General features: G+C 31.9%; 1 protein-coding gene across 1 annotated transcript in view; it reads left to right on the plus strand.

The window, feature by feature from the left end:
* The window catches only part of CSMD1 (CUB and Sushi multiple domains 1), a 2,669,009-nt gene that overhangs the window by 1,841,187 nt on the left and 804,251 nt on the right, over nt 1-23,571 (plus strand). Inside the window, 1 exon segment of the mRNA XM_074287957.1 lies at nt 3,312-3,433. Within this exon segment, the coding sequence (XP_074144058.1) occupies nt 3,312-3,433 (122 nt within the window).

Here is a 23,571-nt window from a genome sequence, read left to right on the forward strand (position 1 = left end):
TTCTCCATGAGAATAGTATAAAATTCTTTATTAAAAGGTTTGCTAAAATTTTAGCAAACAAAATGAAAAGATTTCCCTTATCTATTAGCTTATTGATCCTGTCAAAAATAAAATGATGGTCATCTGTCATGCTTTGTTTTTGATGAAACCATATTTGCTCTATTTATTCATCGCTTCTCTATCCAGATATTTTCTAACTCTCTGCTTAAATGGCCTCAATACTTTCAAGAACAAAGCTTATAAATGGTGAATACAGAATGAGAATCATTATCTAATGTACTTTTCAAAATTGACTATTAAGCTTTACTCAAAATTAGAGACAGCTTAATGGCACAGAGGACATAAAGTAGAGAAGACATGATCCAACCTCAAACACTAGCTATATGACTTTGAGCAAGTCATTTACTTTGTTCACCTTAGTTTCTTTTTCTATAAAATGAAAAGATTAATAGCACCTGACTTTTAGGGTTATTCTAAGGACAAAATGAGACAATATTTGTAAGGTTTTTTGAAAAACTTAAAATGCTGTATAAATACTAGCTCATTATTATTACTATTTTTGTAATTATATAGAGGTATTATACATAAATATTATTTTTTCTGCTTAGAAGTTATGCTCCCTAGTAAGGATTTTACATTTGAGACTCTCAAGTGAGTTTTACTGTCACTTAAAAATCTTTTTTTTTTTTTTTTAAAGCTTGGTTCTTATGGTTAACTGGCATCTATTTTTAAATGGTCTGCCTCAGGCCTAGCCAAGGGCAGAAAGCCAGAGCAGGTACCAGTCCCAAGAGTAAGACAATACCACTGGTGGACATTTTTTGCAAAGCCAATGTGGCATCAAGGACAAAATGCTCTTCTGGGGACTCAGAAGAAAAAAAGAAAAAAAATATATGATAGAAAAAATTAGCAGCAAATTCCTCCTTGACTTTATAGATAGTTATATAGATTGTGACACAGATAACTTAGGGGATAGGGAGTAGACTTGTGATTTCATTAATTTGGAGACCTCCCAGTGATACACATTCTCTCCCAGTGCAGATCAATATTCTCTTTACAACTTATAATTTTAGAGAGTTGACTAAAACATTAAGATATTAAGTTATTTGTTCAGGGTCACAAAGCCAGAATCTCTGAGAAGCAGGATGTGAAACCTGTCTTTTTTAGCTTTGAAGTCAATTCTTTGTCCTTAAGTATCTCTGTCTCTAGCTCTATAGCAATCTCTATCTTTATCTCTATCTCTTTTATCTTCATTTTTATCCATATAATATGCTAAGTAAATAGAGCACTTGGCATAAATGCTGGTTGACTGATTGACTGAATAGCAATCATCTATAAAATCAAATGCTTCTGATATATCTGATTGTATCTTTATATGCAAAAAATGTTTGCACATATACATTTATAAAGGCACTATAACAGATTATAATAGATTCTTTTATTTAGCTGTTTTTTGTTGTTGATTTTTTTTTTTTTTTTAGTTTTTACTCATGTCTCACTGTTTGAGACAGCATTTGGGGTTTTCATGGTAAAAAATACTAGAGTTGTTTACATTTCTTTCTCCAGTTCATTTTAAAAATAAGGAACTGAGGAAAAAAGGGTTATATAAATTGCCCATGATCACACAGTTTGTATACATATGAGACCAGATTTGAATTTGGGGAGATAAGTTTTCCTTATATAAGGCCTAGAACTTTAGCCATTGTGCTTCCTAGCTACCCCAAGTTATAGAGTATATAGAGTCGTAGAATTCTGTGCTTTCTATTCAAGAGGACAGGCAGTGTAGCCACAATTAATATTTCTAATTGTGTGACTCACTTCCCTTGTGTATGCCTTAGGTTTTGCAGGCATATTAGAATATGGAATCAGAGATTTATAGATGAAAAAACATCTAATTACTTCCTTCCTCACAAATGAGAATCCAAGGGCTAAAAAAGTGAAATGACTTGCTGAAAGTGTATAAGATAGCAAGGTACAGAAATAGGATATGTCTACTAAGTCATACTCGAGTTCTGAATTCCTTTGTTGGTAGCATTAGGGTTATATTTACATATATTTATAGAAATTCTCTCTATATATATTACATATATGTTTATTAAAATAGTTTTATGTGTATACATACGATGAATTTGCTTTTTAAGAAATATCTACATATATTCAATTCATATAAAATTAATAGTAGTTTTGGGATTCCTAATATGGATAATAAATGATCTACATGCTATGTTGTTATTATATTAGCTTATATATTAATTGCCGAATATAAGATTTTCACAACTAAAGTTCTAAATTGACTATGAACAATTTCCCCAGTTTTATCCTGCTGAATCAGACAAGAGAGCACTTAAGGCTATTTATTGGAGGTGAGACAATGGCTCTATTAGCATATATTTGTAAATGACTCTCTTCACCATTGGTGCTTGCTGAATATTTGGTAGTAAGATAATAGTAGACAAGGATTGGAGGGTGGAGGGAGAGAAGTGAGAGGTACTTGGTGACAGGAAGAGGAAGAGAGAGGCTAGAGACTCCAGACTCCAGAATCCAGGATATATCTTTGGCAAGCCACATAGAAGTTTGCCTGCCTCCTTCACTTCTCCCCCTAAAGACCAAGGACTTTGATTTATTCTGGTTCTGGCTGACCCTGAGACCAGGAAGCTAGCCTATGCTTTACACTATATGTCCTGCTAGTTAGTCATTGTGGATATGAAGAGATATGGTGCCTGTTTTTGACAAGCTTATGTTCTAAGTCTAACATAATGTCTAAGAGACATTGTATACATGTATAAGTATATACTAAATATGCACAAAAATTGATACCTTATTAGATTTGCATGCAACTGGTCCAGACAAAGGCAGAGTGAAATGTAATATAAAGAGCAGGGAACTAGCAGTTAGAAGGCCTACAAGTTAAGTCCCTCACTTTTCCTTGCCTTAAGACTGTCTTATGCCTTGTGACTTCCCAGATTTGTGGCTTTGGGAATATTACTTTATCTCTCTAAATCTTAATTTTTACCTTCAATAAAATGAGATTTATAAAACTTGTGTTGTTCATTTTCAGTTGTATCCAAACTTAGGTCTTTCTGCCTCCAGGTCCAGCACTCTTATCTATTGCACCATAAGATAATATTGTTTAGGCATTTAATTTATTAGGCAATAATAAAAATATGTAATCAAAGCTCATTGAACCAGGAGTCTAGATCTAACCAACAAGGCATTTTATTATTTTATTTATTGCTAGCCAATGCTTTTCTTCCATTTAAAAATGTCAACTTCAAATATGAAAAAATAATGCACTTTTATTTTTGTCTTTCTAGCTAGAACATGTGGTTCCAATCTCCGTGGACCAAGTGGAATTATTACATCACCTAACTATCCAGTTCAATATGAAGACAATGCACATTGTGTATGGGTTATCACTACAACAGATCCTGAAAAGGTACACTTTTCTTTTTTTTAACATTATTTAAATAATGCCTATCTTTATTCTATCAAACATTTAAAACAAACACACAATAAAATTTCATATTTTAAAAAATACACTGCTTAAAATTAACATGGTTATCATTTACATACCCTTGATTACCTAGAATTAATTATAATTGGATAAATGCTCTTAGAGTCACATGTAATACTGATAGTTTCTGGTGTACCCAACTCAATTCCCTGAGGTTTCAAATCGATGTTTTCCTTTTGAAGGAACTAACTCTGTTCTTAAGTTTCTTGCTCCGTCTCTTCAGGTTTGTTTTACTTCTATTATATTAGACTAGGGCAACTAGATGACACAGTAGATAGAATGCCAGGCCTGGAGTGAGGAAGACTCATTTTCTTGTATTCAAATCTGATCTCGGATTCTTACTAGATGTGTGACTCTGGGCAAAACACTTAACCCTGTTTGCCTCAGTTTCCTTATCTGTAAAAATAAGCAAGAGAAGGAATTGGCAGAACACTCTAGTATCTTTACCAAGAAAACTGCAAAAAGGATCACAGAGTCAGATACAACTAAAAAGCAAGCAACCAAACAACAACAAAAAGAATTGACCAACAACAAACTTAAAGCCTTGCTTAAACATTTTAGTCAGAATGAAAGTGTCCTCTTAGAAATCAATTAGTTCCCTGTACAAAATAGACTTTTGTCTATTACTTACTATTATCTTTTAAATTATTGGCTTCGGTTTTCCTTATAAAAACTTTCACTAAACATAATAAAATAATTTAAATAGGTTATCACCGACTTTCATTCTGTTCTCCAATGAAAAGAAGAGATGTTTTATTTATTTATTATAAAGACATTTCTTTCTTTTTTTTTTTTCATCTAGGCAATGGTTTTATAATTCACTAGTATTCAATTTCTCTATGTGTAAGAACATAAAAAAGGAAGGATAGTGACAACTGAAAATTCTTCTGTAATCTCTGGAAATGAACATCAGAGGTCAAGTGATGGAATGATGTATTAAAGATCTTACAACCTGCGTCTAACAGTATGTCTAGAACAAGTTTGGTAGTGATGGGATTCAAGCACCAAAATGATGTGAGTAATGTAGACATCAGATGATGGCAAGCACCAAAAGTTGGCATTCGGTAATGTGAAGAATTCACAATGGTCATTCTCTTTAGCAAAAGGCAGATTTATTTAGGGAATAGGTTACAGACAAAATTAAGGGATACAATTGATACTAAGAATGGTAAATAGAAAATAGAGTGGGAGAGCATATGAAAAACAGGTTCCTCAGTGGATCTCACAATTACTCAGTAGAAAAGGAGCACCCCAAGAGGTTGGGGAAGGTAAGCTGGCAGATTAAATCCTGAAAGGGACATAGCACCCAAAAGTTAGCTATAAGGAGGAGAAATGGAGTTGTGAGTTGTGAAACATAGTGCAGTTAGGAGAGATACCATATGGCATGGGGGCTGAAGGAGTATAGAGAATGACATCATGAGGCAGAGTGCTACAGAGGACTGACCCAATGGAAGGTAGCAGCCATGGAATGAACCATCAGTAGATTTTATAGTGAAAATTTAACCTCAGGGACATGACTGGGATTTCTGACAGGACATGTTAAGGTGAGACTACTGGAGACCTTTACAAAGAGTCTCAGGGATTTGATATAACTTGGATTTCATACTGGACCACTTTCCCAGAGGAAGGATCAAGGAGCTAAAGTGATCTCTATCAGTGCCTTCTCCCTGACTGCCTCAGGGATGAATTTTTATCAATTCCTCTGCTAACCACACCTAAGATTGAAGACCTCATCTGTAAAATCAAATAGCTCCCTAAGTGCTTAACTTCTTAAAGTAGTATGATTACTTCTAGAGTCTCTTATTCCCATCTCTTCCTTTTATCCTTACCTTTAACCTTATACTTGTCTCCAAAGAATTGAATATTGGACTGGGAAGAGACTGCATAGACTTTATTAGTCCAATCCATACAGGAATAGGAATTTATTCTACAGTATACCTCATAAGTGGCCATCCATCCTCTCTTTTAAAGACCTCCATTTAGAAGAAACTCTTTACCTTTCAATGCATTGATTCTACTTATGAATAACTGTTTTTTAAGGCAATCTTCCCCTTCTCTACTTCAGGTTTCTGAATGTGATTGAAAAGGAAAATGAATTTGGAGAAGAGATGACCCTGAACAAGAAAACTAACTTTTTATTGGTTTAATTACTGAAACATGTACACACAAAAAAAGATTTGATTCAATCTCAAGAATTAACACATTGAAAGTACTATTTTAAGACATTTAGCTTTATAGAATAAATTGGAAAGATTTTGGATTCAAAAGAGTCCTCTTTTTTTGCACTGACAAGGAAGCTGAAGGCTAAAATTCATTTTTTCTTTGTACCTGAAGACATTAAAAAAGCCTTGGGGATCGGGAATAGGGGCAAACCTTACAAATCAGATCCTCCCTAAAGAACAGTAGAAACAGGCACTTTGCATATAAATCATAAGGACAGGGGAAGAGTTCTGAATAGTTTAATATACTCTGGTCCCAAGGAAGGGATTGAGAAAATGAGAAAAGCAAACTAGACAATCTTCTGGTAATACCTCCTGAATCTTCTTAATGGGGGATTGCCATCTTGTGATTTATTATACAAAAGTAGAATTTCTTTTCCTTTATACTTGCAGTTATATAGAGATGGGATGGTACAGTGAAGAGAGAGATGGGGAAAGTGATGGAGAGAGACAAACACAGATAGAGAGAAAGAAATAGAGAAACAGAGACAGAGATACAAAGGGAGAGAGGCAGGGAGAGGAGTTGAGGCCTCACTTTTGACACATACTAACTGTAAAATCCCAGAGGAGTCACTTAATCTCTTAATATCTCAAACCACCTTAAGTCTGTAAAAATGATGTTGAGCTTTTGCAGTTTTGCATTGGCAAAAGGAATTTCTTTAACGAGAACTCCTTATGCCAGTGAAATTATAGATCTGATTTGGAAAAAAAAATCTCTGCTGCTTAGATGATACCAGGGGTTCCTCGCTATTTTGTGTGAAGAATTTCAGCTACCTCATAAAGTATCTCATCAATAATTTCCAGACACAATAGACTCAGTTGAAAGGTAAATCAAAACAAAACAAAAACAGATCATGTACAATTTATATGCATAGCAAGCAATTTAACAAAACTAATGCCCAACAACTATAACCGGAATTTAAGGTGGAAAATATTAAGAAAAAATAGCTTTTCTCATTGGTTGTTTAGATTCCATCATTAAATGAAAGATTATTTTCACTTTTATTGCAGAGTTCAAATCCTTACTACATAAGATGACTATAGATAATAATGTTGATTTTTTTTTTTATATTTTAACATACATAATTTGCTATTATAATAGTACAAGTTAAGTCAGGAGCCCAGCAAGGTATGTTCATTATCTGGTTTCATTTGCTCTAAAATGAATTTCTTTGATTTAATCTAAGTGGAATAGAGACCCCTACCTGTGAGAGAAAAAAAAAAAAAAAAAAGACAAGAAAAAGCCTCCTACATTTTTGCATTGATTGGATTTTTTAAAAATTATGGTATAATGTTCAGTACTCTAATTGCCCTGAGATGAGTAATATAGACAAGTATGGATTTCTTCCTATTCTAATTAGAACACATACTTTTCTCTGTAAGACAGACATTTCTGTCCATTCTGTCATTTTCTTCCCTGAGATACTTTTTTAAAAGTAAATTATCCTTCTTATTTTTTAATTAGCTAGATTTTTTTTTATCTCCATCTCTCCTTTTATACCATTCTACTTTAGATCATTTTTATTTGTATTGGGTTTTTTTTTCAAAACTTTTAGATGGTAAGCTTCTTGAATACAAAATATCATTTTTTTCATAGGATCATATAATCACAGAATCATAAAATTTAGAACTTAAAGCATCTTAAAGATGAGCCCAATGTCCTCATTTTGCACTTCTGGCAAAGCACAAAAACTTAAATGATTTGCACAGGGTCATACTACATTGAAGTAGCAGTCAAAATTCTTCTGTTTCCAAATCCCTTTCTCCCTCTTATACCCTGTATTGCTTTTCATCTTTATTGTCCTGGTACTAAGAAAGATTACATTGTAAATGTTGCACGTGATAGATAAAATTCATATAGAACATATATGTGTGTTTATATATTCAATAAAGTAATAGAAAGGACATATGTATTTAGAATGAATAGCATGCTGAGCCTGAAGTCAAGAAGATCTATTTTCCTGAGTTCAAATCTGACCTTCAGCACTTACTATGTGACCCTGGGCAATTTGCTAACCTAATCCTTCATCCTTTTGGCATCCTTTCATTTTACATGAATACTATCCCCAAGGTTCATTTTTCTCTTCCTTTCCCTAAGAATTGCAATTCTTTCAACCAAGTCTCATTTGACATGAATTCCCTCTTCCTATGGTTCTACTTCCATGATCCTCAGAATATCATAGATTAAAAACTGGAAGGGACCTTATACATCATTTACTCAAATTTCTTCATTTTGCATACCAGAAACAAGTGACTGGTTCAAGGATACATACAAGTAATAAATGCCAGCTTCAAAAGTCATTTGCTTATACAATTATGAAATAAAAAAATTTATTCTATTTTTTTATTAAACCAGTAGACATCTGTTATACCAGGTCAGGTGACAAAGATAATCCCTGCTTCTAGAATTTCCATTTTATGGAGAATAAATATGACAATAGGTATGTGGTTTGACTTGTATTATAATCAGATCCATGCAATAGAGAGATAACTTGTAATTAGATTTTTTCTTCGTTATTGAAAAAAAAATTCCATTATCTGTTTAAAAAGTAATCCCATATGTTCTGTATTTTAATGAAATATGTTGAAAAGAAACAGGTTTGAAAAATCACTGTTGATTGTAGTAACAGCAGCCAGTGCAATTAACAGTTAAGGCCCAATAACAGATGGAAAGGTTGGAAAAATTCCTAGGAGCATGAGTTATGGACACTGGACACTGTCTCTTCTCTTTATTTTACAATCACATCCCCAGTATTTATTTCCCACCTTCCTCAAGGGAATGGTGGTTTTCTAGACTCTAAATCTATAATTTTAAAGCAAAACAAAACTAAGTAACCAAACAAGCAAAAAACCTTTAAACAGATGAGCAAAAACCCACTTTTATCTTCTTCCTTTTGCTCACAATAAGGACAGACAGAGGCTATTAAAAAAAAATTCTCACTCATATTATCTATCATTGTCAGATGTGTTCTTATGCTCTACCCTGTCAAGTATTATCTCCCCTTCTTTGGGAATCTTTTGTTTATCCTACATTACATAATTAAATAAAATCTTGTGTCCATTGTTTAAAATTCCACATAATGTAGTTAGTTATAAAAATTTACCTAAACATCTAAAAATCTAGAAAGAATAATGGAGAATAAGCTAAATGTGAGTAAATTGCACAGATTGAGGAAACGGGAGAAGCAACTATCTTTGTCTTCCTGGGTTATCTTCAGATATTTTCAAATGATAACAGATCAAGAGCTAACACTTAACTTTTAGAAAGTTTAGTTAATTCACATCTTTAAATGTCTAGAGAAAGGGACTAGACTGTATTGTCACTGATATAGGGAACATCCTCTACCAATTCAGGTTAACAACTCCTCTGCCATTTAATCTTGGAGAACTGTCTTGAGGAGAGGTAGTATAGGTACATAGCTACCAACTCTCCTGAATGAAAAAAATCCAAACTTTATTGACATATACTTGGCAAATATTGAACTATATAAATAGAATATATATAGAAATATATATATATATATATAAAATACATAAAAATTTAATGGAAATATACCATAAAAAAGGAATAGGTAAACATATGTGACTTTCTAAGTCAATATATGGATGATTTGCTTAGTGGTCCTATTTTGTTTTGTTTTAATTTTGACATCACAAATTTAAAACATCAAAGGTTAAGTGACTTGTGCAGAATTACCCAATCTATTTATAGATAAGATTCTCTCTATATTTTGCTCTATTGCTTGATAGATAGTTGAGTGGATATATTTGGATTTCCACTAATGTGTAGGTTAGAGAATAGAAATAGTTCTTGAAACTAGTCAAAGTAGTAGGATGATACAGTGTCACTTCCTTCAGAATAAAGATATTTTATCCCTGAAGTTCAGGACAGGATTTGTAGAACATGCTTGTAGGATTCAGTCTATTTCAGAGACAAATGAAATGTTAAAAATCATTGGAAAAACTTTTTTTTCCCTCCTCCCAAATTTCGAAAACAGTTAAACATTGTGTTGTGTTTTATTGAATTAGCCTGTTCCTCTATTCCACAGATATGTTTTAAGTATCTGATGTGAACTACTGAATCAAAACAAAAATTGTAACTGCAATATAACTTTTTAATCAGTGTGAGTTATATGGGCTTATTAGCCTTCACCTCTAGTAGGAAAAATCGTTCTTGTCATAAAAACTCTTAAATGAGATTTTTGAATACTGAATATGCTCTGTATTTAAAGACTTGGTATGCAGGAAGAAAACATAAGAAAGTCAATATTTTTTTCTCATTTTGAAAATTTTGTCAATACCTTCAAAATCTTTCTTTTGATTTAATTTAGAATCATAGTTGAAGACTGGGTATTTTTACTCAAGGTGTGTTATTTCCTACAGAACATATACATATATCAATTTCTTAAGCTTTCTCAACTATGTGGTTTCAAAATTCTTCTAATATATCATAGAAACCTAAGATTTATAATATAGCTTGCAGACTCTCTAGTACAACCCCATTGTATTGTTAATGGTAAATGACTTATTCAAATTCAGTTAGTGGCAGCATTAAAATTGAAATCTAGGTCTACTGACCATTGATTCAATGTTGTCTTCACTACAAAAGGATAAAACTTCTGAGAATGTATTAGATTTATTTCTGGAGTTCACCAGTTAAATGGCCTGATATTTCTTTAAGTTAATTTTCTTTATGGACATTTGGTTGAGAAGCATATCAGATAAGGCAGCAGGGAAAGGTGAAGCATGATGAGATCACAGCTCACCAACATCCTGCCTTTGTTGGTCACTAATCATAGGATTCATACTTTGATAAATTAATGAAAGATATTAGAGTCAAAAAATCTTCTAAAGCTATTTTGCATTATCACTAGGTAAGTTTGAGTTTTCCCTATCATGCCATCATACTAGACATGTAAAAATAGTACTTGTGACATATCTTTGCAGATATATTCATTGAATCTTCTACCTATTGCCAAAAGAAACTTTGGCTAATAAGCAAAGCATTTGTCAGATGTATATGTTCTGTGATGATTTCTTTCTTCATATTTTAGACATTTAAAGAACCTCTCTCTTAATTGGACACATTTCCTTAGTGTATAACTTACCTCCATGGATGTAAAAATTCAGATTTTTTTTTTAAGATAAAGGAGTCATTTGGACAATGTAACTGAAACAGCTTCTGCCTCAGTGAAAGATAGTTCTTTTGATCAGGTTTGTAGAGGAGTATACAAGGTAGTAAAGGTCGATATACTGACACACATACAAATACATTAGTTGAACACTACTTAGACACCTGAAGTTATCTCAATTAAGCAGAATTGCCATCCAAATTAAGCAGCAGTCATTGCCATTAGATATAATTAGGCTTAATTTGATTCCTTGGGAGACAGTCCAAATAAGTGGGCTTCCCGATTAAGTGCATCCTGATTATGTAAAAGGTATATTACTTATTGAGCATTAGAAAGAAAAGCAGTTCTGTAATGAAACCTGCCAAACAGAAATGGCTGCCAAAAACTTTAAGCGAGTCTCAAAGTTCTGTAGTGCTAGTGTACATCATTTAAAGTGCTAGTTTTTTTTTTTAATAAATAGAAAGAAAAAACAAGTCCTATTTCCTTCTTATTTGGAATATTGCATTATTGCCAATTGAACTTAATTATACAAGATCTACTTTGGGGATGATTCTACTCGGAAGTGCTAATTTATATTGTGTTGTTTTGCACTTTTCCTTTCTTTTTTTTTTTCTTTTGTTTTTAACTTTAAAGAATTGCTATGTATTCAAGTAGCTTGTCATGTTCCAATTTAGGCCAGGTTCCAGGAGGGGTTTTTTTTATAATGAAATTAATGTGGAATTATCAGAACTTCTCTATAATTAAATATACCCCAAAATATGATATTGTGGAATAATAATTCTACAAAATAACTGACCAGAGAGAATGATGAAATTTTTTGCATATGTTTTCCTAATTTTGGAAACATAAAGGCAAATAGAGAAAATAACTTTAAAAAGCTATATCATAGATTTGTCAATTTCTTCTAGTTTTATCTCTGATCTAATTTTTTTACTTCATTATTGAATGATCAGATGATTTCTATGCAAAATAACTCTCTAAACGTATGTTAATATAAAAAGTAAATCTGTATGTAATTTCTTTAATGGTCAAATAAAATTAAACATGTCACCTATATTATCAAAGTATATGTATATTACATATATTATAATATACATATATTTTGTGTGTTTTTGTAGACTATCACTTCAAAGATAATTTTAACAGATTAAAAGGAGACATGGAAATATGAAATATAATGATCCAACAGTGTGTTGTTAAATGTTACTGTCAGTTCAGTAATTTCTGCTTTTCCAGCCCAGCAGTCATGGGTGAATCTCTTCAAGGATTTCATTCATTCAGGCTTCTATGTCATTGAATACCTTTGGAGGAAGGTCAGATCCTACACTAACATCCTTCACTGTACATTAACTATTCTTCCTACCCATCATTAGTACTTAGACTTTCTCTTTGGTTCGGTATCCTTACATAGATAGCCCTTGTCATCTACTAACTGTATTCACCTCTTATCCTCTTATATCACAACTTCTTCTAAATCCATAATATTTTTGCTGAGTTTATATGACTTTTCTAAAAAAAAAACTTCAGACTTTCAATTTTATTTTCTTCCCATGTCTATCACTGTGCCATCTCCAGCACATGCCTCTCTAACTCTGTCTCCATTTTCCCCAGCCTTTTATCTCTCATTGTCATTATTCTAGAAATATTATTGTATATTTATCATTACTATTTCAAGCTAAAAATGATGAGAGCCAAGCTTGTCATCAACTTCTCATTCTGAAACTGTCATCACATCAAACTGTCATTCTTTTAAGAATTCATTTCCTTATGTATTTCTCCTGGTATGACATCAAATACTTCTATTTTAACCACTTACTTCCAGTTTTCCCTATATTCCAAATTGTTACAAAAGTGTCATTTTTCATCTGCAATGTCTTGTCATTGTATCTCTTTCCTCCATCAATAGCCAAGTAAAAGTCACTTATTTCTTTGAGTCCCAATTGTGTATTCTATACTAGGTTAAACGCAAGAAAAAACAGTCTAAATTATAAAATGAGGTTACAGAAATATAAGTTATAGTTTCAATTTTACACCACATGCACTTAAGAACTACCTATTGTGTGCAAAATTCTGAAATAGTAGGGAATATTGTGTGTGTGTGTGTGTGTGTGTGTGTGTGTGGAGGGGAAGAAATAATAATACCCAATACCTGCCCACACAATCTGACAGGGAGATGAAATGTTAAACTGATGATATACAATATTACATTAATGAATTAATGCTTTAGTGAATAAATAATTCTAAAAGTCCTAAATGTTAGATTGTCTCATAAATAGTATTTACTATCCAATCTCAGAAAGATCTGCCATTTTCTCCCTCTTTTCCTCTCCTTAATCCTCTCTATCACTTTCTTCCTCTCCCTTTCTCTCTCTATGCCTGTATCTGTCTCTGTCTGTCTGTCTGTCTGTCTCCCCTTTCTGATTTGAAATTTCATTTTTTAGTTTTAAGTATATCAAAATCAGGTTGATAAATAAATTCCTTTATATATTATTGACCCCTTAAACCTATTCATACTTATATCTGTAATAGTTCTGTTTATGTTATATTGGGGAAAAAATCAGACTAGAATTATTAAATAAATCTAGATTTGTACATCCTCCCTGATTTCATTTCTTGTTATCCAACCCATCTTTCAAGGAACAATTCAAAAGATTTCATTCCAAAATAAACCCATTACTATTTCATTTTCTAACTAAAAATAATTTTCCTTTCCTTGAATACTTTGAGAACTTTATATCTCTCTTGATACATGCATAAGATCTGACTTTTATATAACTTTTTTTTGTTTTCAAAATACTTAAGAAAATTATTTCATTCGTTTTTCATTAGGAACAATTATGAGTTGCTATGATTTTAAAATTCCCATTTACAGTAAATAAGACAGACAGAGAGAGTTGAAGTGATTTAACTATTCTCACATATGCTCAGAAACAGGATTCAACCTCAGATTTTGTGTGGGTTCAAATATACTGTTCTCCTGACTACAACAAATTTTTCCATTTTACTCAAATTTGCATTATAATTATCAGCAAATGTCTCATTTCCCCTTCTAGGATATAAGATTCTTGTTAGAAGAGACCATGGTTTAATCATCTTTATATATATATATATATACATATATATATATATATATATACACACACACATATATATACACATATATACATATACATATACATATACATATACATATACATATACATATACATATACATATACATATACATATACATATATATCAATGCTTAGTATAGTAACTTGCATGCTGGACTTACACATTTCTTTGTTTTTAATTTTAATGGAAAAAATCTTAAAGAAATAAAAATTAAATGAGTTATAATTAATGAATACTAAGTAGCCAAAGAAATGAGGCAAACCATTAATAAAAATCTATAGAATAGCAAATAGTCTTTTGAATGTTATTTCTTTAGAGAATTGAAATATACATATACATACACATATGTTATACACACACACAAGCTCTCTCAATTTGAGAGAGCAAGTCAAGGAAAAGAATGAAAATCATATGTGTGTGTATGTATGTATGTATAAATATATATATATATATACAATCATTGAAGAGAGTGAATTTAAAGAAGTTCATTGTATCAGGATTCTCTTTTACCACAAGCAGGGACACCAAGGAAAATGGTGATTCAGTCATTGTTATCATAATATACAGTGAAAGAAAATCGGTGTTACCATTACTTTAGTTGTGAAGCAATTTCAGTAATGAAATTGAAAGATAAATTAAGTTGGTCTTTAGCCTCTTCCCATTAGCTAGTTCCTTCCATTCTTTTGCCTCTGGATATTCAATAACTTTCTATTGCTACCAATACATCAAAAGGACACCCTCTGTCATACTTTCTATGGTTCTCACCCTGAGGAAGTATCCTATTAAGGTTGAGAATCACAAGGAAAGACAAATAGCCATGTGGAGAAAATTCAGTATTCGCCTGACTATCCACAATATTTAATTATTCCCCTATTTGTAATTTTTTTCCCTTTTAAGCTGATGATCAATTCAAACATTAGTGAAATTGGCCCCCTGGGTATGTTTGCAATAGAAGTTAGAGTGTGTATTAAAAAACTGAAGCAAAAGAAAAACACAGTGACTGACAAGGGAAAGCAGAAATTCAATAATTGTTTATTTACATGTAAAGTCAGAACTGACTGGTATATGATTGGAATGGAATACTACTCTGCTATTAGAAATGATGAGCTTGATAATCTTAGAAAAACATGGATAGACTTGTCCAAAGTAATGAAGAGCAAGATGAACAGAACCTAGAGAAAGTTATAGACAGTAACAATAATATTGTTTTGAGACAGTATACCCAAATTAACTAGAGAAGGTACTATCTGCATCCAGAGAAAGAATTGATAAATAGAAGTATGTAGAGAATGGTTTTACATATATACATATTTTTGTCTACTGACAGTTATCTCTAGGGAGGGGAGAGGGAAGATTAAAAAGGAGAAAAATGAAAGTTAAATAATAAATTTATTATATATTTTAAAGAAATAGCAAGTAGAACATAGTAGATTTGCAGTTTCTGTGCAGTTTTTTTTTCCCCTATCCTACAATGTTTTGGAAATGCTTGTTTTATTTCTTAAGTTCAGAATAAAATAAATATTTTAAAAATGGAATGGGATGATAAAATAATAATAACAATAATACTTGCCAAAAATAAAACTTACTTAAAAACAGTTTTGTTTTTTGTTTTTTCCTGAGGTTAAGTGACTTGCCCAGGGTCACACAGCTAGGAAGTATTAAGTGTCTGAGATCAAATTTGAACTCAGGTCCTCCTGAATTCAAGGCCGGTGCTCTATCCACTGCACCACCAAGCTACCCCCTAAAAACAGTTTTAAAAGAATAAATATAAGTAAGGAACAAAACATGAATGTTCATATTGGGTAAAAGATGAAGGATGTCTAAGTGTAGAGCCATTAGTTTTACAGTCAATGAATTTTATGAGTGTGAAATCCTTTTCTTTATAGTTTATCAAAGGCTACTGTTCCAGTGCTATTTCCTAAAGAACAATATCAATCTTTTTAGAGCATTTTTTGCCCAAGTTATGGTAGCCCTATGATTATCATGAAGCCCCAATAACCTATAATGTAAAAAATAAAAAAAAAATTAAAAACTCACCAAGAAGTCAAATGACCCAGAAGTCAAGAGACTCAGAGTAGACTCTGCATATTTAATTTTTGGCAATTAGAAGAAGTTATTTTGTTTGTATATATGTCCATGGCTCCATCTAATATGCTATGTTTTGCACTGAATTTAGCTATTCCTTCCAAATTTATTCCATTCCCAGAATCTCAAAATGTTAAACCTATATAGTTATTTTAGAGGTTATCTAATCCAAACCAATTCTTTTGCAGATGAATTCACTACCTTGAGGACTAGAGATATAAGGTCATATAGCTAAGTACCATAACTTGAGCCCACATCTTTTGACTCTGTTATTCTTTTTGCTACTGACTTAAAGTGTGTTAAATAATAGTTCTATAATTATTGGTCATAGAAAATACAGAACAGCCAGGACTAAAATTCCAGATCTTCTCATATCCTCCTAGCATATCATGCCATAGATCTTTACCATGGCATCTGAGATTATATATCTAATAAGCTAATTTTCTTGATAAAATATTTATGGCTACAAATGTCTTAATGGGCCATCATGAATATTTCTAGGATTATTGCACAGTTGGATGAGAAAAGCATTTATTTATGCACTCTGTACACAGGTTATTGATAGAAACAGAATTGAGTAGGAGGACATTAGACTAGATTACTTTTAGTGAACTGCACTCCTGCAATAATCTAACTGTTCACTACTATCAGAAGGCATCTTTTTACTCCCACTTTTATAAATCAGAGCATGAAAAACCATGAGCACAATCTCAAAGAAAATCAAAATTGCTAGTAAATCAAAGGGTAGTAGAAAGATTAGTAGTGGACATTAGAAAGTAGTCTGTATTTTATTACTAGTGATGAACTATATGCGGGATAGGGGAGCAAAAAATGTAATCAAGAATATAAATATATAAGCAGATGGAACACACCAGTCACCTAACAAGAATGAGAGATGGAAGGATATTTAGCTCAGGAGCATCTCTTCTGAACATGAAATATTAAAGGCTTTAAAAGGAAAGTCTTTAGTATATTGGTTAAATCTGCTATTGAAGATTTTTGGAACAACATGGACGATAGTTGCACAGTAAAAATTTGATACTTTAGTGAGATCATGATACCACAGAAGAATAAACGTAACATATGGACCCTTTAGGAGATCATTTAAGCATTGACAATACTTATTATAGGTTCATGGGGTTTAGAGTTATATGCTTAGAGGACATCATAGTCCAAATTCTTCATTTTTCAAATAAGGAAATTGATTCCCAAGGAGTAGAAAAGCAATGACTTTTTAATGTTGAAAAGTAAAGCATTAAACTATAGCTAGGTGAAAAAAATACTTTTGACTGGGAAATTCCATTACTTCTTAAATCACATAATATAGATAGTTATTTTCTGTGTACTACTATTTCCATCTGGAATTTATACAGTGATTTACGGTCTCTAAAATGCTATACTTTTATTATATATTTTTATGTATTTTGCATAAAAGTTTAGTAAGGCTAAACAAGATTAAGTAACTTCCCCGATGTCATACAGTGAATAAATATCTTAGGTAGAATTTCAGATAAGAGCTTCCTAATTCCAAACCTTGTACTTTTATCCACTGTGCTACCTAGATGTCTACAAACCTTGTTTAAAAAAATACAGATAGATTCTAATTAGGACAAATAAAAAAGTCCCTGAATTGGTCACATTATTTGAATTCACAATGCACATTTTTATTGAACTATAACAATTACCATATTTTACATAATCATAATTTTGAATATTGTGAATTCAAATTCATATGACCACTTCAGGGCATTCATTATTGACTCTGATCATTGGGAACTAAATATACATAATCTCTGAATCCTGCTTAATTTTCTTCTAGAGATGATGTTAATTATGATGATAGAATGACATTAATATAACACTTTAAAATAAGTAATCTTATTAATTCAGAATTTGTTTTAATATATTGCCTTACTCTTATACCCTGGGAGATAAGCAATAGGAATCATGGGAGAACCAGCAACTCTGAAATAATCCTATTCCTACTCTTAATCTTCAAAAAAGCCCCACAAAACTCATATTCTCATTAATAACTGAACTAAAAAATCCACTCAACATTCTGAAACACTAGTGATCCGTATGACTCTGTTCCATGGTAAAAATAATAAAAGAGAATTAATTTTTATAATAAAAAACTTTGTAGATATGATATAAAAGGGTATTTGAATTCTATTCAGTTCACATTTAATATTTTAATTGAATACCTTCATTCACTACCTTGCCTTTTGCTGATCCATTCATTTGCCACTGTCTAATTAGTATTCCTACCTCATTTTTTTCTGACTTCATACATTCGTGACTTCAGTTGATATCCTAGGACATGAAGGCAAGGACATGTCCAGCTAGAACACTCTATTATGTTAGCCTTAGTATTTCTTTGAGAGATGTTTTGAAGTTCCCTTTTGAATATCTGTACTAATGACCTTTTATGACTTTTCAGAAGTGTGTGAAGTGCTCTGAATGCCTTCAACAGTGTCAAGTAGGCCATAAGTCAGTGAAAGATGAGAAAGAGATTCTTAACAGCTTGTATTTGTCTACATGTCTGCATTTGACCTTATATGAAGGATCTACTCAAGTAGCTTTGAATAATTTTAGTGACAAGGCAAGAAAATAAATATGTAAGGAACTTTACATATGTAAATACTTTTGATGAGAAAAGAAACAGTAAATAAATACTTGTGTCCATCATGAGCATGCTTACTGCTATTTGAATGATCAGTGATATTATTGTCATCATTAAAAGAAGGGCAGTGAGGAGAGCCAACATGGCAGAATGAAGTCAGGAAGCTGCTTGAGCTCTCCCACTTTCCTTTAAAAACCACATGAAACCAATCCTCTGGATAGAGTCTCATGGAATGAAAGTTATGATATATGAAAATAATGGAATATTATTGTTCTACTAAATATGATGAATAAACTGATTTTAAAAAGGCCTGGAAAGATTTACATGAATTGATGCTTAGTGAAACAAGCAGAACTAAGAATACATTGTGCACAGTAATAGCAAGTGCCTTATGATTTTTCTCTTCCAATGTTATTCATGAAGAAATGTGTATGAAACAAATTAATATACATGTGCAACCTAAAAAAAAATATATATATATATATATATATATATTTTTTTTTAAAGGATTGCTAGGTGGCACAATGAGTAGACTAGTGGGTTTGGAGTCAAAAAGATTTATCTCCCTGAGTTCAAATCATGATTTAATCCTATTTACCTCAGTTTCCTCATTTATAAAATGAACTGGAGAAAGAAATGGCAACCAAATCATTATCTTTGCCAAGAAATTCCCAAATGAAGTCATGAAAAGTCTGACACAAATAAAAATTACTGAACACCAATAAAAACATCACAATGTACATGTAAATTGTACATGTATATATATATATAATATAGAAAATACATACTATAGTACTTATAACAAATCTAAGTCAAATTGCTTTATGTATTCTCCTTGCTAGAAGGAAATATATTCATAGAAATCCAAGGTTATCATATCAAATTTATTTAATAGAAGTAAGTGAAACACTTTATCCCAACTAAAGGCTTTCTAAATTTTAAGGCAAATATTTAAGGAAAATATATCATTATTTATGGTTAACCCCAACTTTACAGAATTGAGACTACCTGAAAAAGTTCCTCAAGGAAAATGGTAATTTGTGTTTGCCCATCTACTTAAAATTATGGCTCACATGACCCCACTAATGTATATACCTATGTGATTTGGCCAAAGATTACAATTAGCTCAAAGAAAAAAAAATGTTTAATTAGCTAGGTGGAAAATTAACTCACTAGTTAAGAAAAGAGGTAATAAAATTTTTGTCCTACTCCTGTGAAATACTTTCAGACTAGACTCATAATGAGAAAAATGTGTGGCAAGTTGTACATATGTGTAATATTCAGAAAGCCACAGATGTAGAATTCATGTGGCCAGGACATAAACATATAGGGGAAATATTGGAAAATACCATTATATTATTTCTACTCAGCTTGCCCCTCTTCCCTCATTGGACACAGTTGGATGCTACTGCAACAAATGGATGGACTCTTTAGGATTCCGCTACTCTAGATGAATCATAACTTTAGCGTAATATTCTTCTCTAAAGTGTAATGTTCCCTGGGAGCAGGTTTCTTAGGGGGCTTCTGGAGGTAGCCTTCCTTTCACTTCTATGTAATAATTACCTCAAATGCAGCCAGGAGTTAAAGTTCAAATCCTTTACTGTTTCCATCAAAATTTTATCTCCTTCACTTGAGCCTCCAGCCAGCACAAAGGTGGAAAATGGAATGAATCTGTCTCTGCCTCTGAGAGTGGGCTTGTGCTTTAGTGGGCTTGTCCTTTTATGGGCTCCTCCTTGTATGTACTCTCTTAAAAGTGTGAATCTTGTGCAACTCTAATAAGTACATTAGTGAACTAGAGAACTGTTAAGTACCATGCTAAATTAGATAATTATTGTCTCTATCAATTCCAGTGACTTAGCACCTTGTAAGAATTCTAACACTTTAGAAATGCTTCCAGCCATTGCTACACTAGGGATAAAGTTATGGAGATTTTTTTGCATCCAGCTTCAAGTTATAGTGAATATTCTTAGTAGAAATGATAAATATTCCTCGTGGGAAGAGTATGCTCTGTCAGAACTCTTTTAGTTCAAAGTTCCAAGTCTTTCCATAGCTATTTCAAGCAACGACCTTGATACTCCACTAGAGAATAAAAAAGAATCCTCCATGGGTTGGAAGACAAACAAACAGAAATCTTCCATAAATCTCCTGGAGTAACTAATGCATTCTTTTCAAGCTTTTTTACTTTTTCTTCATAGAACAAAGTCAATCCCAGCTAAGCTATTCCCTCAGGCTTAAGTCCATATTTTGAACTCCTCATCCTGGTGTTTTTAGGGGCTATAAAACATAGTTTATACCCTATGACTAGATTATATGTAATTAGCATCTTCTCTTAAAGTTGTCCTTATTACAAACTATAACAACTCTAAGATACCTACACTTCTCAGGTCCAAACCTCTTCCCCTTTCCTATGAAGATAAGTGGAGAAGACAATGGAAGAAAACAGACAAAACTTAACCCAAAGACAAGGTTTGAAAATGCCCCCTATTATCGTGTGTTAGTGATAGACAAAGCATAGAATCTTTTCATCTTTTATTCCCCCTAATGTGCAAGTATACACTACATTGTTATTATAATTATTGTAATATTATTATATTTATTACAATTCTTAGAAAGCAAGCATTTTGCTTTAGGTCAAAGTTACAAGTATTTGCATATCTTGATGTGCTTTTAATTTTAAGTACATTATGCTTTGGACCACCATATAATACTGTGCACAATAGAAACTTTTTTTTAAATATGACCCAAATTATTATTTTAGTATTTAAGTGACTATTGAATCTTTTTAACCTATCTTTCATTTTATGATTTATCTGACATTGAACTTAGTCAAAAATTCAACTTCAAATTACTGTTTTTCTTTTGAGATAATTCCCTCTCTGATACTTTATAGTAAATTATGACAAAAAATAAAAACTTCCTATATGTGGTAAGAAATAACATGTTACAATGAGAAGCCCATTGATTTACAGATAAAGTACCTGAATTTAAACCAAGACACTTAATTTTCCTTGATCTCACATGCAATAAAAGGATTTGAGTCTTAAGATTCATTAAAAGTTTAAATTTATTTTTGAGCCAATATCACATTATTGAAATATTTGGTCAATGTCATGAGTTTTTTTGTTGTTGTTGTTGTTGTTTAACTACTTTTTTATCCCTCCCAAACCAAAAGGTTCAAGATAGAAAAGAAGATTCTGATCAAAATTGATGTCACTGATTTGAAATGACCAAAATTGAATTAAAACTTCTACAAAATGATTCTGCAAAGCTATCAAATGCAACTAAATATGCAATTAAATGAGTGTTTTGCACCATTAAGCTTATATAAAATAACTCATTATCAATCCATAACTGCTTCTCTCCCATCCTCCATCATCCTTCTTCTGTTATCTTCTCTCTAGCCCGGTTATCCCACAAATAGAACTAGAGATAGCTTTATTTCAAATATTCATAGATTATCTGTATTTTTGACAGTTGTTCAATGCTTGTCATTCCTTTGTCTAAGCAGAAGTATTTTAGTAAAATCCACAAAATAGAAGTGGATATGAAGGAATTCAAGTCATTTGTTCATATTCATTTATTTATTTCAATGACTTTATGGGTTTGTATCTTTTTGTACAAGCTATAGTGTATTGTTACACTATTCAGAAGAATTTTTCTTAATGCTCTGTTTATTTGGAGACTTTCAGCTCCTGGCTTAATAACTTCTACTAATTTGTTTCCTCTGGGTTCTACTGCAGATGCCTCTTTTCTAGGTCTTTTATTGGAACATCACTAACTGATGTTCTGCTCAATGCTTGTAGTCTCACATCTAGTGACTGTAGAGCCTTAATCCTACTGACAGTATTACACTCATTGTGGCGTTTCTTTTTCTCCAGTGAGTAGTTAGCATTTTTCCACTCATCCAAGTATGGTGTGTACTACTTTATAATGGAATAATCACTCCTCTGTTAGTGATGAGTAAGCACCATTAGCTTATTCAATACCTAGATTTGCAGTGTGCTGTTATGAACCATCTTGCTTCCAATGACACTACAATAATTTTTCTGATATGTTCTCTTATATAGATTCTTCCACTTGGTTTTCAATTTACCAACATTCTTTCAGGCAACACTCTATCTGATCACTAGTTTTCCTGATCTAGATTTAATCTTTTGAACAGCCAGAGATATCTCCATTAATGTTTCAGTAAGCATCAGTAATATTTAGTTAAGTACAATTGCTAAATAAAAATAATGACAGGGGCAGCTAAATAGCACAGTGCATAGGGCACTGGCTCAGGAATTGGGAGAATCTGAGTTCAAACCCAACCTCATATATTTAATAGCTGTGTGACCCTATATTCACAGACTTTCAAAAGGACAAACCAAGTAGAGAAAGCAAAGTATATTAGAAAATGTCTATTATTAAAACTATTTTATTTATAAATAATATAATAGTAAGGTTAATGTATTTAGGCTCAGAATTTGTGTTTGAATCCTAGTTGTGCGATTACCAATGTGACTAAGCAAATCACTCCCCTTCTTGGGTTCTGTTCTTCATGTATAAAATGCAGGGGATAAAATTAATGAACGCTAAGATACTTTGTAACTTTAAACCTTATGATGGTATAAACTTTATACTATGTTCAGTCTTAAAGCAAATCATAAAAAAAAAAAAAATGCCGGGTCAGTCATTATTTTTCTTTTGAAGTGTCTCTCATCAGCTCTTTCCTCCACATTTCTATTGCTGCAATCCTAATTTAATCATTCATAATACTATACACATATTAATAGAATAGTTTCCAAGTTCAGAGCTTTAAATCTAAACCAAATAATAAGAACCTACTATATATATGGCACTTTTCTAGGAACTGGGAATATAAGAATGAAATTTAAATACCACAC

Source organism: Sminthopsis crassicaudata, chromosome 2 (genome assembly GCF_048593235.1).
Source record: "Sminthopsis crassicaudata isolate SCR6 chromosome 2, ASM4859323v1, whole genome shotgun sequence".
NCBI classification, from domain to species: Eukaryota; Metazoa; Chordata; class Mammalia; order Dasyuromorphia; family Dasyuridae; genus Sminthopsis; species Sminthopsis crassicaudata.